The sequence below is a fragment of the Aethalodelphis obliquidens genome, unplaced genomic scaffold, assembly GCF_003676395.1.
Source record: "Aethalodelphis obliquidens isolate GAN/ISIS:26980383/991018 unplaced genomic scaffold, ASM367639v1 scaffold14, whole genome shotgun sequence".
Taxonomy (NCBI): Eukaryota; Metazoa; Chordata; class Mammalia; order Artiodactyla; family Delphinidae; genus Aethalodelphis; species Aethalodelphis obliquidens.
In genome coordinates this window covers 32,603,959-32,625,177 of record NW_020837958.1, presented here as the reverse complement: position 1 = coordinate 32,625,177, position 21,219 = coordinate 32,603,959, and the positions used below count along the sequence as shown (strand labels likewise).

The following is a 21,219-nucleotide window of genomic DNA, read 5'->3' as shown; positions in this document are numbered from 1 at the left end:
ACAGGTGTTCGGAGGTGTTAGATCCATTCCTTGCTTGCCTTCCTTTATCTCAGTGCTCAGGGGACCTTTGTGGTGCTGTGGCCCTGTTGACCTCTTGGTAGGCACTCGGAACGTGTCACATTAGACTTCAGGGTTCTCTGTTTGGAAAGCACTGAGACACATTGCTTTAATTAGAAAACACTACACGTGGCAGGCACCGTCCCTGTCTTCATGGGGTTCCCAATCTTCACCAGTGGCTTCAAGTTTTTCCTGCCCCTGGACTCTAGGAATTTGTCCATAGGAAATCATTACAAGGATGTTTGCTATACAGTGAAAAGCTGGGCAAAATCTAAATGTCCAGCCATGGGGAAATAGTCAAATAATGGTATATCCATGACATGGAATACTATACCTCTTAAAATTCATGAATACAAAGGATATTTCAGGACTCAGGAAAATGCTGAATGTAAAATGTTAGGTGGACAATAAAAGAACCCAAAACTGTAGGGAATAATAATAATAATGTTACTAGTACAAGGATGTACATCAAAATGCATTGTTAGCACTGACTATTGTTTGGAGGGCTGTGGGTAAAGTTAATTTTCTCCTATGTATGTTTCTGAACGTTCCACTTTTTTGGTCATCTGTGGGTATTAACTTTATAATTAGAAGCGTTCCATAAATATTATATTTCTTAAATCCAGTTTAGAGTTTAACAAGTTATTTGTATAATCAGCGACTGAGTATTTTGAATATAAACTTGGAGAAACACTTTTGGAGGTTGTGTTTATCGCCTGTAAAGGAAGCTGCTGACTTGGTGGGATAAAAATAAGAGCCTAGGTCAGCCTCCCGATGCGGGGGCCCCAGCTCCCCCAGCTTCCAGACTGCAAGGGTTCCAAGAGGCCCTAATACGCTTGTTGAAAGGCTCTCCTTGGCTTCTTATTAATGTCCCTCGCTGAGCCGTGCTCTGCTCTGCTGGCTAACCTTGTCAGAAGGTTACCCGTGGCTCTCCAGGTCTCAGCTAATTTTAAACCCAGTGTGCCGGCCAGTGCAGTGGCGTGGCATTGCGCTGCGGGGAAACGAACACTCCCTGGAAGACACGGCTGGGGAAAGATGAGCCGAGTCCCTGGGTTTTCCTCCTCCTCCTGTAAGTGACCAGGCACGCTGAACAAGCAAAGAGAGCTGGGATAATAATGAGAGCTTTTATGGTAAAAATCAGGACTATTAAAGATCTTTTAGCAGTGGCAATCAATGCTGGTTGATAATTGCACGGTGTGATGTGTCCTGCATGAGCTGTGTGAATTCTGACCACATGAGCAGGAGCGAGCTGGATGAGGTCCTGTCTTCCCGGAACTAGACTGACTGTTTTTAAAGCAGAATGAAACTGCCTCTCATTTCACTATTTATTTGGTGTTCTTCTAAATTTGTAGAGCTCAAACTCTGCTGGTAGTACGTTCCTTTTCTGAAGTTTTTACTGATTTGATTGGGAGAGAGCTAGTTTTTCTTAAAAGCTAAAAAATAAAACACACAGAATCTGCCTGTCTGCATGTCTATTAGCTGCTGTTGGCTGCCACTAAGATTGTCATTTTAAGTACCTCCTTTTTTAAACATTTGCAATAGATAGAGTCCTGTTTAGATTACTGCTGTGCCATATAATGCTTGTAACCCTGATATTTTAACATGAAACATAAATCAATAACTGCAAAATAACATGACATTGGGGAACCTTTCTCCATCAAAATTAACTTAAAAACAAACAACCAACCAACCAGAGAATCCTTTTTCTCCCCCCTTTTGGATTTTTTTTTTTTTTTAAATCTTCTTTCTCTTTTAACACCTTCAGGCTGGGAATCTAAGGTGCCTATTGGAGTTAGCCGTCTTCCCCTGCCAGAGCATTCACAGCGCTTCTCACATGTAAGAGATTACAATGGGAAACTTCACCCACCCGGTTCACTGCCTGGTCTGGGGTTTACCTGCCCAGCTGGAAGAAGGGCATCTTTCCTAATAGCTGGGTCCCTATCTACTCTCTTATGAAACAGTTGCGAGAAGCCAATTAAAAAGGCATAGTGTGTGGAGTAAACCAAGATGAAAGCACAATGGATGGAGATGCAATAACCTGCTAACTCCCTGTAGTGATTGAAGTTAACTTTGTTTGAAGTACCCAGGCTGGGTCAGACCACATCAAGCCAGCAGTGTTCCTGCAAGAGGATAGCACAGGAGTGAACTGTAATTTTATTTTAGGGGAAAAAGAATACATAAATGCTTTTTATTGGCCTTTTCTGTTTTGAAGGTCTGTCCCTCCTTCACTAGGCCTAATTAGCTCTGTCATGTTTGGATTTAATTTTGAGAAAATTAAAGCTGAGTAATATCAGGAATTTGTTGAATGGGAATTCCTGTTAAAATCTTCACTGACCCAAATCTGACTTTTATAAATAGTATTAAATAAGGAAACTTTAAAAAAAAAACCCAAACAAACCCATCCCCCTCTTGCCTTAAAATAATGTTTTTAAAAGCACATTCAACATACTTAAGAATAATATATAAGCTACTCTGGATTGGATGCTAAATGAATGAGTTATTGCAGGGGCTGTAGTGGTGATGTTAGGAGTATACTTATGAATTTAAAGTACATTTTGTAAAGCCCAGTTCCTCTTCGACACAGACTCAAATGTCTGCTTTTCTTCTCCTGGTTCTCTCTTTCTCACCTTTCCCCTCCTGCGCTTGGCCTGCACGCCTGCCTGGTGTGGGCCCGCTGTTATTTTTGTGGTAACCTGACACTTTGGCCAGCAATCGCAGCCCCCAGGTCCCTGGGGGGTGAACTTGCTGTGAGCTGAAAAGGCAGGCTCCAGATCTGATCTCCCAGGTGGAGCAGCTGCTGCAGCAGGGCTGGGGGATGCCACAGACTGGGGAGGAGGGGTGTGTGTCACCAGTCAGCCCTCGGATTGTGGCTTGTCGGGCAACAGGCCCTACCCTGAGGTGGGGGGCCAGTAGAGGCCAGCTAGTCAGGGGTTTTGGAGACTGGAGGAAGGTGTTAAGCTACTGCGTTTTTTTCATTTCATTCTGTGGGTCTGGTCTAGAGTATGCCTGAGGCTGTCTTTGTGATTCCTTAGACAAGGATGAGTTTCTTAATAGTCACGAAGATTGTATTAATATTTTATGTTAAACTAAAGCGAACAATTTTATCAAGCTGGGGTAGGGACGAGGTACAGAAATGAATGGGACAGAGCCCCTGTCTTCTGGAAATCTGCAGTATAGCAGGAATGACATATATAAGAAGTAGGTATTATAGTTGTGTACGTTCATTCAGCAATTATTTGAGGACCTTCAGCGTGTCAGGCACAGCTCAAGACGTGTGCACACATACCCACTGATCTGTAAACATACAGATTAAGTAATGTAGATAATGGTTGCCGAGGATTGAGACATCTATACTTACATGGATCATCTCGTTTAATCTTTCAACAGGTATGTAATGTTAATTCTCATTTTGCTTTGTACCTGCACGCGCACGCACACACACACACACACACACAACACCCTGAGACACAGCTAACAAGTGGAGAACTCAAAATTAAAACCTCTGGGATTCTAAAGTCTTATATACTCTTTATATACACATATTTTTAACTGTTTGGCCATATAGACTCTCCAGATGCACAGTGTCCTCCCTGGAATTGTAGGGGTGCCCACAAAGGAAAGCACTTAGCAAACATTTTTGGAGTTCCAACAATTCATCTGATAGTGAGAGACGTTAAACATAGGAATGCCAAGGGACTTACCGATCAGCTGGAAACAGTATCTTAAGAGAAATCACAGTGAAGCGTACCAAGTATGGTGTTGGAAGTTTGCTTGAGGTGCTATGAGGACATGGAAGTGACATCTCCTAGTGGAGGAATCTGCCAAGGCTTCCCAGAGGAGAGGTTGGTGGCTTCGGTCTTGAAAGGACCAGTAGACATTCATTAGATGGAATTGCTGGTGAGAGAAGCAGCTGAGCAGAGGGGCCCAGGTGGCTGAGGGGGTGAAGTAGGCAGCCTGCTGTGTCTGGGCACCTTGGAGTGGTCTCTGGCTGGAATGTGGGGGACTGCACAGGTGCCTGAGAAGCAGGCTGGGGGCAGGTGGTCAAGGCCATGGGTGCCCTGTTATGCAGTTAGGTCCTGGAGGGTGTGGGCCTCTGCTGAAAGATTTAAAGTGAGCATAGGATAAAAGTCATATTTGCATTTTGGGAAAACTCTGTCTGAAGAACAGCACAGGAGAAGCTGACTAAAAATATATGAGCTGGAGATTCTGATTCAGTACTTCTGGCATCAGGGCTGAGATCTGTATTTTTAAGAAGCCATCTATGTACTTCCCAGGGTTGGGAACCTGGCAGAACTAGGTTGTTGGTAGTGGTGGTGTTTGGGGACATAGGGGACAGCCCACCTCAGAGAGGTGTGAAGAGGTCCTGCCTGTGAGACGGGAGCAAAGTTAGTGGGGGTGGAGAGGAGTGGAGGGGATGCAGTTGAGAGATGAGGGGCCGCGTGGACATTCTTGGTGACGAGTTGCATGGGAAGGGATGGGAGAAGCCTGAGATGATGGCCCTCCTTTGGGTGCTGATTCAGCGAGGTTCTCTGAGGAGCAGAATCCCTCAGAGGGAGCCTGAGGGATTGGGTTCCCTCACCCAGGGCCTGGAAAACCCTTTTTGGATTTTCTTGGGTGATTTTAGAGACAGATCCTTAATATAGAAACGTGACTTGGAAGGTGTCAGTGCCCGGTATGCCAGGTCTGTGTGTCTGTGAGGGTTTGGGTTTGTTTGCTTTGTCTTTGGGCCTTTTAGCCTCTCAAGTCTCGCCCTGTAAGTAAAGACCTCATTAGTCGTTTGGACTGAGCAGGCATCAACACCGTGAATGCCCGAGACGGGGAGGGCTTTAGCGGCAGTTCACAGGTGTAATTGGAAATGGTGTAAATGTAATTGGAGATGCATTTTGATTACAGAGAGGAGTTCCTTGTTCCTCTACCAGGGTTAGGAGAATCTGCAGGAGGCAGAGATCCTGGAAGGAAATACATATCTCTCCCCTTTATTATTATTTTTTTTCTAAAGAGACTCACTCCTCCTTTGTGCGTGTGTGCGTGTGCTGGGGAGGTGTAGAAATATTGATTGAATCAAGCTGTGGCCTTTTGCCTTTTTTGCTTGATACGACTGCCTCATTTGCTGGGGTGGGGAGCGTTGGGGATGAGGAGGAAGGAGTCCGGTGGCGGGTGTCATGACCAGAGTCCGCTTCCCTTCAGAGCACCTTGAGCCTTGCAGAAGTGAAGCAGATGTTTCGCCTGATTTCAGAGTTGGGTGCCTCAGCTTTTCTGTCCATGCCTCTCTTTGCCTGGGTTTCTTGCCCCACTACATGCCCTGACTCGCTTATGGACTGCTTAGAGCTGGTGTTGTGCACACAGTAGGTGCTCAAGTAATATTTGCTAATTTGAATGACTGGTGTATTGTCTAAGGGGGAACAATACTTATTCTGCCTCAGCCAGTTTCCTGCCAAGATTCTTTCTCCTGCTGAAGTTGCACTGGGTATAAAACAAGGACCGGTTTTCCATTTGGAGGGCAGGGATGGGGGCAAGGGTGAGGCTTTAATTGGCCCCTGAATTTGCATCCCTCTCAGTGTAAGACCAGTTTTGCAGCTGCTCTATCCCTGTTATCATCATTAAATGGCAGATGTGTTTCTCATTGGAGGGTTGGGGACTCAGTTGTATCAGTGACGCTGGGAACGGGTAGACATTTGTGAACAAGCAGTGTCATACATTTTTGGTTTGTTGATACACTTGCTCACATTGCCATTTGCACGTTGGCCATGTGCACACATGTGTCACTGTGTAAGCATAGCAGTCTAGTCCCCACGTTGGGTTCAGGATGACCGCGCTATCCGCGAGGGACCAGGGAAATACGTGGAACCCTCCAAGACCAGCTCTGAGAGCATTTATTGGAAGAGCTGCGTGACTGGGCACCAACAGAGTGAATCCTGTGGTTCTAGGCTGTTTAAAGCACACCTGTATAAACGGTAATTGTCTTTTTGTGCATTAAAAGGCCTTTATAAATTTGGAACGCTTAAGGGATGAGCCACACTGTAACACTTGAATTTATCTAGAGAACTCTCTTGGACTACACCACACTGAAGATGCTTTTTTTAAAATGTCGGTTCATTGGTTTATTTATTTATTTTTGGCTGTGTTGGGTCTTTGTTTTTGTGCGAGGGCTTTCTCTAGTTGTGGCAAGCGGGGGCCACTCTTCTTCATCGCGTTGCGCGGACCTCTCACTATCGTGGCCTCTCTTGTTGCGGAGCACAGGCTCCAGACGCGCAGGCTCAGTAGTTGTGGCTCGCGGGCCTAGTTGCTCCGCGGCATGTGGGATCTTCCCAGACCGGGGCTCGAACCCGTGTCCCCTGCATTGGCAGGCAGATTCTCAACCACTGCGCCACCAGGGAAGCCCTGAAAATGCTTTTGATTAAACAATTTGGATTCCAAATTTATAAAATTGCCGGTTCTTCATCCTTTATCCCCCCAAATACACACATACACTAACACACACACCCCCCTTTAGGAGTTGCTTGCATACTCCTGATATTGCTGGCGTTTTCTTGTTGCCTTTGAATGAAACAACCCAAACTTTTTGTTGCTGTGTGTGTGGCCCCTTGTGGTCTGGCTCAGTTTACCTTTTGTTTTCTTGCTTTGTCTTTTCTTCACCACATCCCCTTCACAGATACCCATCTCTGCACAGGCCTCCCTGAGCTTTCTCATAATTGGCCTCGTAAGTCCTGCTCAGACTTCAAGACCAGCCTAAGCATCACCTCCCATGAGGCCCTTGTTGACCCGAGAGACAGAATCAGCTCCTATTTCTGTGCTCCAACAGCACTTAGTTCATTCCTCTTTTGACATATTATATTCATGCACTTGTTCATTCATTTCTTCACCCGTGGGTTCATTATTTTAGGCACCCTTTGGGTCATTATTTTTGGGGAGCACTGACTGTGTGCCAGACCTTCATTACATGCCAAGGACAGGAAAATGACTAAAGGCATGGACCTAAGCCTTAAAGATCTCACAAACCCCCAGGGTTGACAGCCACAGAGACGGATCATTCCTGTGCAGTGAGTGAGAGGGTTCATTTGTCCTGGGGAGCGAAGGTGCTTTCTGCAGGAACATGGCGGGAGTGGCTTCCCAACGAGTGGCTTGAAGTCTTGAAGGATAATTAACCTACTTCTGTGTCTCCCTGCTGGAAGGGTGCTCCTTGAGGGCAGGGAGGGGAGCATGTTTATTTCCTCTCTCTAGTGCCTGGCACATGGGTGGGGAGACATGGGATGGGGGGTTTCAATAAATCTTTGATCATATTGAATTGAAACAGATAATAAAAAGAAAACAGAAATTATTTCCCCTTCGTGATTCTGCCCTGTCCTGTTTCAGAGTGAATTTAAGGCAGCTTGCAAGGCTGTAGAAGAGCACAAATTAAGAAGCAGGGAAAGAAGGAAGAAAAAGAAGAGGATTGAGGCAGGGACCTCAAAAAGCGGGTTTGGGAATGAAACCAAACTTGCCAACCATACAACCACCGTGCTCTGTCTGAGGGGCCTGCCAGTGGGGCTTAGTGCTCTTTGGCAGTGAGTGAGGAAGCCTAGTCGGGTGAACACGAGGTGAAAAACACGTGGTGTTTTGTTGGTTATTGAACTTTCCATTGGGACCTTTGTAAAGAGCAATCTGTGTAATGTGATGAAGGACATACTCAACTTCTTGGAGTACATCCAGTGACTAATTCATGGGACGTTTCTGGGTATGCTGATGGTATCACGTAAAAGCATAATTCAATAAAAGCAGTTTATCTGGAGCTCCTGGAATACACTTTCTCTCAGATAACTGTGGAATCACTATGGGACTGGAACAGATAGTTCTACCTGCTGTTCAGTCTGTCCCTCTTTTTGATCCAGTGTCCTAATGCTACATGCCACTGCCTTCGGTCCTAGAGGTCACACAAGCTCTGTTTCTGCTCCCAAGGAGTTTGATGATCATGTGTTGGGACTCAGAAAATACTCATGTATGATATGGGATCAGTATCTCTATGATCAGATGCATTAGAAATGGGTATTTAAAGTAAGATGGGCCAGACCAACACTCGCACAAAAATGTAAACATGATTTGTGATGGTTGAGAGGATGGAAAGGAGCAACATTTGTCGCCGTGTACTGTGTTCTTGGTTACCCTAAGTTGGCAGGAAAGAGGAGTTTTTTCCTTCTGGGCATGCTGGAGCCTAAATTTTGGATTCTCTGATGCGGTGATGATGATAGTCTCATGGATCCATTGGGTCTTTAGAGAGCATTTGAATGCCACTGTACCCAGCTGAAGACCCTGAGCAGAGCTTGGTCCTCACAGTTCAGCACTTTCAAATGCCATCTTTTTCCAGTTTTCCTTGTCGATTGGCTTATGACCCAAGAAGAAGTCAGCCCTGGATTTACCTGTTGCTGCTTTCACCCAGCATGCTGTGTAATAATCCAGGGTAGACGGAGGCATGGCTAGAATGGGGGAAGCATCCTAAATCATAGAAACTGGAGAAGGCAGCCTAGGGCCATTTCTCTGTGGAGAGTGGAGAGGGCCACTCCTAATGCAGCAGAATTAGGATTCCGCATCAGCCAAAGGAGCTGCATCCGGGCAGCTCAGCTGCTGGGACTTGGAGTCAGTCCAGAGCCAACACATCATTAAGCTGGCCGGCAATGAGCTGTGTAACACTGAGTGAGTCTCCACCAGCTTTTGTAAGAAGGATGGTGCCTTCTTACAACAAACCCCCCACCCCATGTCTCCCCACCCACGTGCCTACAGACTTGCCACCTAGGGAACAGCACCTTGATTGCACGAGGCCCATTTGTTTGGCATTCCTTCTGACCTGGGGCTGAGATGGACTCTTTTGCAATGCTTGTCTTAGGGTCTGACCAAACGCAGCATATGTGTTTATCTGATGTGCTGGTAGCTTTTAAAATATGAACTGTCAGGATGTCCCTGGTGGTCCAGTAGTTAAGACGCCGTGCTTCTACTCTAGGGGGCACAGGTTCGATCCCTGGTTGGGGAACTAAGATCCTACGGGCCGCACGGTGTGGCCAAAAATAAAAAATAAAAAAAGTAAAACTGGGGCTTCCCTGGTGGCACAGTGGTTAGGAATACACCTGCCAGCACAGGGTACACGGGTTCAAGCCCTGGTCTGGGAGGATCCCACATGCCGTGGATCAACTAAGCCCACGTGCCACAACTACTGAGCCTTGGCTCTGGAGCCCGCGAGCCACAACTATGAGCCTGAGTGCCACAACTACCGAAGCTCGCGCGCCTAGAGCCCGTGCTCCGCAACAAGAGAAGCCACCACAATGAAGCCTGTGCACTGCAGTGAAGAGTGGGCCCCGCTCCCTGCAACTGGGGAGAGCCTGCGCGCAGCAATGAAGACAGCCAAAAATAAATAAATTTTAAAAAAAGTAAAATAAAATATGAACTGTCTACTTTTGATTTTTAATTTGTACTCATTGTCGTGTAAAATTCTGAGGCATCCTGATAGGCTGATGGTGAATCTCACCACCTAAGAAAGTAACATTACCCATGACTTAGTGACTAAGGAGTATTTTTTTCCTGGTATTTGTTTTCTTTGTTTAAGCATTAGGATTGGTGAGTCTACTTGAAATGTGTGTTCACTCTACAGACCTTTTGGAATGGAGGAGTTAGTTTGGGGGGTTTTCTTTGACTGTTATTCCTGGGAAAGGGCTTAGGAATGTTCCTTTTGAAATGCTACTTACTGCTAACTCTTGTGGCATTTTTTTCTTTTTTCCCTCTTAGAGCATTAAAGAAGCTTCTGTTTCTGGCTTTGAAACGTGTTTCCCAAGGTTAAACAACCCACCTTCCAGGGATCCATGACTTGGGCTACAGGTCATGTCATCCAGCTTACGCTCCCCTTACAGGTGCACTGTTCTTGATAGCAAGTCTTCTCTTGGCATGGTCAGATGGCATAGATTGCCTGGACCTGAGTGTATGGCCTTGTCTTTTTGAAGGAGCCTACTGATGGAGAGCAGTGATGAAGCTTGCCTGGTGATGGTGAAGAGGAAAGGAAGAGACAGGAATTTCTGTTCTTAATGGCTAACACATTCATTAAGGGGATGGGGAAGGTGATTCCCTCAAAGGCTGGTAATGCAGAACCACATGGCATGAAATCAATCAGAGCCTTTCTCGAGCTGTCACCTGGGCAAGTACTTGGAGCTGATGGAGCGGAGAATTAATCAGGGAATCTCAGGAGGGTAATGCTAAGACCTCTGATGGGGTGCTCAGCATCGGGGTCTTGGTGAAGAGGTGTTGGCTTGTTGATGGATCCTGTTGATAGAGAAGTGATTTTCGAAAAGGAGAAGGTGTAATTATCTGCTCCTTCCTGCTGAAATTAGAGGGAACCTATTGGCAATTGGAGTGTATGACACTAAGGCTCACTGGCTGATACTGACTGCACAGCAGACCTTCCGTCTCTCTGGAGACTGCCTTCAAAACAAGGCTGCAGATCCTCACCCGTATTTCTCAGGCCACTTGTTAGCAAGTTTGGCTAGCCTCTGAAATGGTAGGAAAATAACAGCTCTCCCCATTTACATATGCAAAAGCGATGAACCATCATTAGTGTCTGACATTCCTCCCAAGTACCCAGGGAGGTGAGTCAGTATCATAACTATTCATTAGGAATTCATTAGACTGTGCTTCATGGTGTCAGTTGTGGACAGAGCTGAGAATTCAGCACTGCCTACATTCTCTCCCTTTCGAATCCAGCCTCCAACTCACTGTCTAGTGAGGATGTAGTTTGAGTCCAGTATTCCCGTGGAACGTGCATTCTATCTGGAGCAATGACTATTAAGCATATGTGACTTCAGTCAACTTATTTAGGCCTCTGGACCTCATAAGGTAGGAATAATACCCAGTGCGGGCAGTGCAGTTACTAAATACGATCCTGTAGGTCAGCAGTCCCCAACCTTTTCGGCATTAGGGACCGGTTTCGTGGAAGACAGTTTTTCCACGGACCGGGGTGGGGCGGTGATGGTTCAGGCGGTAATGCGAGCGATGGGGAGCGGTGGGGAGCGGCAGATGAAGCTTTGCTCTCTCGCTGGCTGCTCACCTCCTGCTATGTGGCCCAGTTCCTAACAGGCTGTGGACTGGTACTGGTATGCGGCCCGGGGGTTGGGGACCCCTGTCCTAGAAGACCCAAACCATATTTGTCCCTTTAACACAAAGGGCTCTTGGTTGTCTGTAATCGTGATTAATAAATAAGAAGTTGAATCAGACAGCTAACTCGTGGTTATCCAAACTGTGCTTGGCATAAGTCTGTCCTCTTACATCTTCTTGGTTTGCTGATTTCCTTTGGGGCTCTTATTATTCATTAGAACCTTGGCCAGAGTCAGAGTGAGGAATGGGAAAGGAGCTGAAACTCTGTCCCTTCTCATGGAAAGCTTGGGTGATAAGTTCAGTCATGTTGTTATCAAAGAATGTTCACATCATTTGGTTGTTGGTTCATTTTTTCTTTCTTTGAATATTTATTATGCCAAGTACTGTGCTAGCACAGGGGATAATGGTGACTGTCGTAGTCCTTGCCCTCAAGGACATTGGGATGTGGATGGGGGGAGTGATAACAAACCAACTTAATCTAAGATCTCTTATAGGTAGTCTTTGGAAACACAGGTGATGAATGATGAAGTTGGTTTCCTTCAGTGTTAACGGTGGAAACTGAGGCACATGGCGGATGCTGTGTGGTCCAGGGTTACTTGGGTAGAGGCAGAGTCCTAACTTCCAGTCCACCTCTTTTCTTGGTGCCTCACAGAGTATGAAGATATTGGCTGAAATAAGCTTTATGGATTTTTTTTTTTTTAGATCCTCACGTTCAGTGACATTTCCCTAATCATGAGGGTTAGTTAAAACTAATACTTTTATTTAAGAGCTCTTAAATCACCAGTAAGTGGGTGAGATGCTTACATTATGAGAGACCCACAGGAATTAATATAAAGGGAGCAGCGATTCCTGTGTCCTGTGTCATACCCCTTGTGCATACGTTCCTTGGATAGAGTTGGTGTCAGAAGCACCTGCATTGACCATCTAACCTCCTTCTTCCCCTAGACTTTTAAATCAAAATATGTACTGGTTGAATACTATATATGTGTGTGTGTGTGTGTGTGTGTGTGTGTGTATATATACATATATATATATACATATATATATGTATATACACACACACACACACACACATATATATGTATAATGTTCATCATATAAGATGTCATTCCAATGTGCTCATGTTACCTGTCTTGAAATGTAAGTGGGTAATCCTGAAAGAATGATTCATTTAGGCAGTGTGGCTATTAGCAGGAATGTTTGGGTCACTGGTAACATTTCTTTTTGGAGTTTATTCCAGTGTGGCTGGGAGGAGTTTCAGGAAAAAAGGAGGTTTCAGAAAAGTGTTAATGATGGAAACTGAGGCACATGGGGGCTACGTGATATATAGTACATTTTCAACCAACAACATTTTCCCTTCTCTCTTTTGTTTTAGGCATTCGTTTAGATTTAGGGTTATTCCCCTCAACGAAACTTCCCAGAAGAATATGAAAACTATTGATTGTGTGCGTTATAAGTGCAGGCGTTTGTTACCAATTTAAATTTTCCATTTAGGCATCTGAAGACCTTAAGGAAGAGGATCCTTTAAACTTATTTCCCAAAGGGAGCCATTAGGGAAGCTCCTTCATTTCTTTACCATCCCATTATCAGTAGGTGTTTGGGCATCACAAGGTCCATACCACTGTCTAGAGATGATGGACTTGAAAACGTCATCTGTTCATGGTTTTTCAGATGATAGAGCACCTTCATTCATTATCTCACTAAATCTTTATGGAAACTCCATGGGGTAGAGTCCCTCCACTACTTAATGATTTTTCTGCACTGGGGTTGCATTTAATTTATTATTTTCATTTTATAAATTAAAACCTGAGCCTCTAGAGATTACCTAATTTAGTCTGGGCTGCGTGGCTAATGGGTGAGACAGGTTTGGAATCCAGATCAGTTTGAATCTTAATACCATACACCCCACCCCCAACCCCTGCTGCCCCCTCCACCCCCTCTGCCCCACAATGCTATATTCTTCATTTACTGAAGTGAGTGAAAGTTGGCTCCCTTGCTCAAAGGATGTATGAGGAGGTGAGGACATCAGCTCTGTAGGCACAGATATTCTATGCGTATATCACTTGATTAGATCTTATTGTTGGTAATAAGCAGGTGCTTGTTATTGTACATTCAGAAGCCAGGTAGATCGGGTGGTAAGTTAACTAATTCCACACATTTTTAGGATGCTCCTAATGTGTGGCTGATTCTCTCAGAGCCACTAGATACAAGGATGGTTTCCAGGATGAGGTGGATTTTGAGCTGGGCTGGAAGGGAACTGAGGGATGGAATTTGGTATCCAGTACAGGGAGCTTTTCTCAGCCAGTCCTAGTCTTGTGATTGGAAACTCTGCCCATACAAGGCCTCATCTTACAATTGGGTTGTAAAACCAAGGGCCTGTAGAAGTCTGTGGATTATGTATCTGGTAGCTTCTGGGGCTGTGTCCTGGCCCTTGTCCAGAGTAGGTAATTCCATCCTGCTGAGCTCCAGTTCACCAAATGCAAGAGCCTGGACACGGAGTTCTTCTTCCCTTTGCAATAAATGAATAAAAACATGTGAGCATTTAGAGCAGTGCCTGTGGCTCCTAAGTGGATGGATCAATTGATGCTAGTTAATATTGCATTCCCCAACAACCAAGGAGTTGTGACCCTTAGCTTTAGAGGTAACTTGAAGGGGTTGTCTGCAAGACTCTGCTGCCTGTCTTATGAGGCCATCTACCACTTGTTGAACCAACAGGAAATTTTTCCTTATGTTGAGCCATAATCTTCTTTGGAACTTCTACAAAGCAGGTCTAACACCCTCCCTGTGTGTAACACTTTCAGAAGTTGTTTGGTGTCTGAGGACACTAAGCTTGGCAGTTATGATTCAGAAAGATCTTACCAGTTTTGAGCCACTGGCTAAGGCTAAAAATAATGGAATTTAATAGAATAGATATAAATTCCTGATTTTAGCTCCTAACCCAATTGATCAAGAGTCGGGATTCAGGAACAGCACTTGGAGGGTGGGAGCTTAGAAGTTTTATGGATCCTAAGTCCACCTCTGAGTGTCATTTATTGAAGGTTGTGACAAACTGGGCTGGGCAAGAGGGATGATGTGAATTGTGTCTAGTCTGGAACATGGTCAGGAGACTGGGGGCTGCTCTGGTCATACCTAAATGGGTGTCTTCGGGGAGATTTGCTTCCCCAAGGCATGGATAGACCTCAAGGCTGAATGATTAGAAGTTAATCAGGAGATGGGTTTTAGCCTAATAGATGGAAGAATTTCAACATGTTAGTACAAAGGAGGTGATACTGGGAAGGTAGTGGGTTCTTTGTTATTGTTATTGGTGATGTTCATGCATAGACTGACCAGTTAATGAGATGTGTCAGAGGGGACCTCAGCTATTGAATTAGGGTTGTTGTGTTTTGGTCTGGAGACTCTGAGGCTTTCAATTATATGGTAATGTTTTTTTTTAGTCAAATAAAGTTCCCCTGGTCCCCTGGATTCCATCCCTCTACCATAGTGGTTGAGCGCTGGACACAGTTTAATCTTAAAATGTGGCTCTCTGGAGTGAAGTCTTACTGCTGTGAGCTGCCTGGAGCTGAGGAATTGGCCTGTGTTTTTGTATGTGTCTGGTTTTGTTCGTTTTGTTTTGTTTAGTTTTGGGGTAAGGTGGAGAGGGAGAAGGTGAAGGGCTAGTCACCGCTCAAAGAGTTCACACATATTCTTATAATTTCTCTAATAAACCTCTTTGGAGCTAGACTCTAGGGTAGCGTGCAGTTCAGCTTGGATTTTATAAGACTCTTAGATCCCAACCAAGAAAAAAAATGTAATAATTTGAGAATTCAAAGGCCCACACTGCAGGCATTGTAGAGTTCATCTGGGGGTCAGTCACAAAACCCTTTCTTGTGGCATAATTTATATCTTTAACATTTGGCAGTTTTTAAATTCCTGTGTCAGTGTACATGTGTTGGTAAGAAGTAGTAAATATTTTGCTGACAAGTTCTTTGAAAGATGGATCAGTGGCAGCGTTCAAAGGCAGATAACCTGAGGGTTTCCTTTATCCAGGTGCTGCCAAATCTAAAGAGCTGTCAGTTTACGGAGCCAAAAGCACCCGTTGGTTATACCATTTATTGTGTAATGTTCCTGTGCCTCAGACTTTCTGCACCTGGGATCTGTAGATATACACAGCGGGGGAAGGCAGGGGAAGAGGGGTCAGTTGGGAGAGAGAAGGAAAGGGCTGGCTCTCAGAGGTGCTGGCTCTCAGAGGTGACTGCCCTGGGATACAGAGCAGTGCCTGGTACCTAGTAGGGCTGCCTGCATCTGCTTCCCTCCTGGCCGCCTTTGTTGTAATGTTGCATGGACTTGAGGCGGCGGAAGGGGGTGGAATGGTGGTCGCACTAAGCTCTCCATACTCAGGCCCTGCGCCTCCCCTCTTCCAGTCAATCCCCGGGAGGAATTCTTATCCCCTTTTTGGGGAAGGCTTTGAATAAATGATCTGATGATGCCTTTTCAACAAAGGCATATTGATATGTTAGTGTGCAGACAGCAAGGGGTACTGGATTAGATCATTTTCACATTGGTGTTTGTGCCACTTTGACATTTGTTTGGAATGACCATAGGTTACATGCATAATTTAAGGAGAATAAATCTTTGAGAAAGATTTCTTTTGGTTCTGTAATCTTTAGTGCTACAGAAAAATAAACGAAAGCCTCCCGCACAGTTTTCCTGTGATCAGGAATTCCAAGGAGGCTACCAGACGAAGTGCCTCATGTGGGTGTGAAACATTTCTTCAGATGTGCTGGCCGCTTGCAGTTGTTGCAGGGAAGGCAGGAATGGGGGACAACGTGGTTCCAGCTTCAGGGTTACAATCTAGAAGCTGAGAGTGGCAAAGTGACCTGACTTGTACAGTGTAAAAAGCCCTGCGGATAAATGCTATAGAATAGCAGGTCCAGGTCTGCTGGCATTGCTGTTTGTAGAATGAGTATTTGTGATAAAATAATCTCCCTCCTTCTGTCTGCCATTCTGCCGCCATCTTGCTTCTTGGTGATCCCAGTGACAAATTCTCGGATGGTTTGACATTTTAGAGTTATCGTGCTAATTGCCACAGTGAGGTAGACGCCGTTTGTTTTACTTTATTTTCTTTTAAACAACTTGTTCTGCTCTGGAGATTTGATTATCATCGAGCAAAGTGCTGCTGGTAGATAGTAGGTACTTAGCAAATTTTGCATGATTCATTGTGAACTTGCAATTCAGAGTGAGTACTGTTCTCAGATGAAAATTTCCTCTCATCTGTGAAGATTATCCAGCTTCTGCCTGCTGTTTTCTTTCTGTTCCTAACGTGATACATAGGAACAAAAGACACTTGGATCTCAGAATTCCATATTCTCTCCTAGGAGTTATCCTCCAAGCAGAGCTGGTGACTGAAAAGTCTGCGGTAGAACCAGCGAGAGCAGTATGTTGACGGTTACCGTGTCCTTATACTATCTTTTGATTTCTCTCTTAGGTTTATTTTCTTGAAAAGGCTCCAGGCTTCGGCTTGGAAAATCCAACCGCCAAAATTGAGCCCAGCAGCTGGAGCGGCAGTGAGAGCCCTGCCGAAAACATGGAAAGGATGAGTGACTCTGCAGATAAGCCCATTGACAATGATGCAGAAGGGGTCTGGAGCCCCGACATTGAGCAGAGCTTTCAGGAAGCCTTGGCTATCTATCCACCGTGTGGGAGGAGGAAAATCATCTTATCCGATGAAGGCAAGATGTATGGTAAGTGATTTGAAATGCTCCTTTGAAATGCTGCAACCTGCTTTTGTGGTAAGGGGTCAACGTAGCTAGCCTTCTACTGAGATCCATTCCTTGTGTTGGGTTGAATGATCTTTGTACAATTTTAGTTGGCCATCCAAGGGACTGAATCTCAACTGAAGAGGAGAGTCAGTAAAGGACCTCTGGGAAATCATTCCCTGGAGTTTCTTCTTCTTCTTCATATCAAAAGCTCTCGAGGACCAGATAGGAACAGAGGTAGCTGCAGTGGCATATGCAGACACCAAACGTGGGGACTAATTCTTCTGAATGCACGCCCCATCAAAAGGAAGTGCTGCTGCCTAGCTCCAGATAACTGACTGAAGCTCTGTAGAAATGGGGCCTCGTGCTGCCAAATCTAGCAAGATAGATGTTTATATACGAAATGTACTCATTTTTAAAAGCCAGCATTTTTTTTTTTTTTAAACACAACCTTGTATAGGCCATATAAAACATGCCCAGGGACTTGATCAGACCTTTGAACCACCAGTTTGCTGCTGTTGTTGCCAATTTGCAGTTGAATGGCCAGACAAGGCACTGACCCCCAGGCTACTCTGACCAGTCTCCCTTTCCACATGGGGACCCCTCACAGTGCATTCAAAACTCCAGGAGCACCCAAGAGGATGAGACCAGTTGACCAGATGGCTGGGGATGCCAAAGGTGGCAGCAAGCACCCATCCACTAGTCTGGGGCTTGCACACTGGGTTTGGACCTTCCCTGCACCTGCTGTAAAGGCTTCCAGCTGCTGACCTGTACTTTCTGCCTGCTTACCTTTTGGGAAGCAGATGGCAGGTGGTTGCAGATACATTCTGCTTGTCTAATTGGGCACGTTAAGTTGACAGTTTGCACTGTGGCTGAGTCTAAAGAGATGCAAACAAATAACCTAAACTCAAAGAGAACCGGCTCAGCAGCCTAGCGGAGGTTGTTAACTTATCATGGGAGTGATTTATTTCTAAATAATTTGAAAGCTTTTCCATAATAGGGTGTTGTACCTTTAATACCGCACCTCCTCTATCAGGAGCCGTAGGAGGCTGCAGCTCAAACTAGCACCCACTGCTGAGGAGAAAGCAGATGGTGGTGCAGCTGCCACCAGCTGTGCCCCCCACCCTGCCCTACCCCTCTCCAATTTGGATGATGTAATGGAAACAAGGAAAATTTTGCTTTCTGCAGCATTCGAGTCTCTCTCCCTTGGCCAGTCGGTGTCACACACACAGGAGAGAAAGAGAACGTAAACCTTCAGTATTTGTTTTATGTTCTCATGTGATCCTTCGTAGCCAAAGAAGCTTCTTCGTGTCTGGTGAAATGGACTCAAGATGAAACATCTCAGCTGCTGTGGGTAGAAAGTTTCAGGGCCTTCGATTTTCTGTGTGCTTGTATCTTTCCTGGGCTACCCTTCCTCAGCCTGGCTATTTGCTTTCAGGGTCTTGTTTTCATACCTAAAAATACAACTTCCCCATTTTAAAGGCAGAGAAAAGCACTTTAATCTTTGAGCCTTCTTTGAAGCTGATTTTATTAGGAGTAGTGAAGGTGGCTTCGGGCCATTCTACCTTGTACCAACACCCATTTGTTTACCCAGAGATTGTTTTAATCTAAAATACTGGCCTAGTGTTGGACATGCTGGTGGGAAGAACTACTGCCTTTCATTTCTCACTGGGAATATGGGAAAGGAGCTGTCCCTTTAGGAAGCAGGTTTTTGGGCTAGGAATAAGAACATAATTCAAAGCTGGAGTTATTCTTTTCAACTCCAGTTTTGTTTTGTTTTTTTCCATTGATTTTACTTTTTAGGTGGCAGCCATGGTAGATTGAACTAATTTTTTTTGTGAAAATAACTTGTGAAAGAATTCTTGTTGGTATTTGGGGGTCAAAGGCAGCAGACTAGGAAAAAGAATTGTGAGAAGCTTTGGATTTGAGCCGTCTACCCACAGTGAACTTGAACAATCCTACCCCTTGGTGTGTGTCTGAGTTTTCTCCCCTGTACAAAACGAGGGTAAAGTAGATGATATCCGTGGTCCTTGGGGCGTATATGTTGTATGATGCTGGATTTTGTGACTTGTACTTCAGTAAGAGTGATCAGTCTGTTGACAAATGTGGTGCTGGTTGTGGAGCATGTCTTTAATACTGAAAGTAATCAGATTCTGAGTGCTTCCTGAGAGCGTGTGTTCTTGACGCATAGATTCTTTTTTTCCTGAAATCCACGTTACCTTTATTGACTGTGTTGGTGACCAACCTGATTTAAAATTGGGCAGTCATTTTGAGCGAGTAGCATTAGGAATTACAACTGCAAGGTCATGTGTCCTGGTTAGGGGTGCAAGAGATGGATTTGCTGCAGTGGCCCTGAAGCCATCCCCATGTCTAGGCCACTGCCTTGGAGAGAAAACATCCCCTTCAACTCCCTCTCTTTGGCCAGCGTGGAGGAGCTTTGCTTGTACTGCTGCTTTGGAAGGGAAGCATGGTGGTTATCAGGGCTATGGGAGATGGAGACTGGATCCCTTCAGAGAAGCTAGCCCAGGTGCCTGAGAGCTGCATGGGACCTGCCTGTAACTTGGAGGGCGAGAGAAGGTTGATTTGGGAGCCTCCACAGTGAGGCCCCAGCCACTCGGGAATTGAGTCATGTGTGCAGTGTGGGACCAGAGCTACTGTTCCTTGGCTTCCAGCCTGTTCCCCATCTTACCACACGTGAATCGGGACACAAACCAGACCAGGAGTCGAGGTTTCTGAAGGTCCTAAGAGCATGCTTTTTCTCTTAAGCATTTTGGAAATGAAAACATTGAAAGCATTTTGGATTCCATGGAGTAAAATCAAAATAATTTAATGCCTTCTAGTGAGATACCAAGTGTTTTTGACTTGAGGGGGTTATTCCGGTATTTCTGAGCATCTGTAGAGTATTGTGATGTCACTAATCCTGAGCCTTTGGAGAAGCAAGGTCAAGTGCAGTGCTGATTTATTTTGGTAATGAAGTCTCCTCCGTGGTTGACAGTGGGGCAAATGCAATCTTGTAGAGGGGGAAAATGGAAAACTCTCTTTACTTTGAGGTTTGGGCCATTAGAAAAGATGGCTTAATTTTCCCTGTGCTACCTGGGTCGGTGGAGAGGCCGAGCCTTTATGTGGCTGGTCTCCACGTGGACAGATTATTTCTGCTTGCGGTACCCTATGGGTAGGCAGTTGTTCTTAGGGATTGTTAGAAGGAGGGTGAGACTTCTTTGACTGTTCTTAAGAGGTTACAAGCTCACTCCCTCTCTTCTCTGTGTTTTCTTTTTCCTTTCTTTTTCGTATTTTTACATTGCTGTGTGTCTCTTTCTCTGTGGAGAAAGCTGTGGAGTAGTTAGCAGGAGGACAAGATGGCAGAGATGTTCTTGATCAGCAGAGTTGTCTGGAATTGAATTTCACAGGAGCAGGTCACAGCTTAAAACAAGACAGAACAAAACAGTGAATCATGGGAAAGTCTGGATGTGTTTTCTATTGCACTTGAAAACCCTAGTCAGGCAGTGTGGTCAAATATCTCTCATAATCAAGTTAGGGACCGGAGCTAACATTCACTGGCTGCTTGCCTCAGAGACACGCAGTGTAGCACCTTAAAGTTTGAACTTTGGAATTGATATGAAGCCTGGCCCTACCTCTTCTAGACATCAGACTCCGGGCAAGTTGCTTTTCCTCTCTGTGCCTCCATTTCTTCAACTGCAAGAGAGATTTAGATAGATCTTCCTTCACAGGATCGTTATAAGAATTAAATGAACTTGTTGTGGTTTGGGATCCTCCTACCACGCTTGAACAGTGTCTGGCATACAGTGAGAGTTAATCAGTGTTTCTGAAGTGAAAATAAAGTGCTCTCTGCCAATAGCTGGGTTAAAGGCTTTACATAAAACTTCCGTCTCACGCTCACAACAACATTTTGAGGTGGGTATTGTGATTCCCACTTTATAGATGAGGAAGCTGAGTCTAAAAGGGATAAAGTGGCTTGTGCATGACCAGTATAAATGGTATAGCTGGATGCTTTCAAAACCAGCTCTGTCTGACTCCCAAACCCGGACTCTTTCCACTGTGCTTTCATTCCTTCCTTGCTGGAGGTCATTATAAGTGAATTCAACAAGTCAGCATTGAGAGTACCGCCTGTATTCCGGCCCCGTACTAGGGGTTGTCAGGGATACAGCAGCGAGCCAGACAGACAAGTCCCTGCCCTCATGGAGCCATCACAAGTTCATTTGCAGGAAGCACTGACCTGAGGTTAGGGCTGTGTGCCAGAGCTTTCTGGGAAGTCTGAGACCCCTTTGAAGATGTTCACCTTCCACTTAGCCTTTTGAAGCCT

The 21,219-nt window shown here is 45.2% G+C and overlaps 1 protein-coding gene across 13 annotated transcripts in view; it reads left to right on the top strand.

Moving 5' to 3' along the window:
- TEAD1 (TEA domain transcription factor 1) overlaps positions 1 to 21,219 on the top strand; it is a 262,078-nt gene that overhangs the window by 65,920 nt on the left and 174,939 nt on the right. For all 13 annotated transcript variants that reach the window (XM_027115355.1, XM_027115345.1, XM_027115351.1 and 10 more), the window contains one exon: positions 16,628 to 16,883. In XM_027115355.1, coding sequence (XP_026971156.1) covers positions 16,727 to 16,883 — 157 coding nt within the window. In that variant the 5' untranslated portion in view covers positions 16,628 to 16,726. The remainder of the gene's footprint in view (positions 1 to 16,627; positions 16,884 to 21,219) is intronic.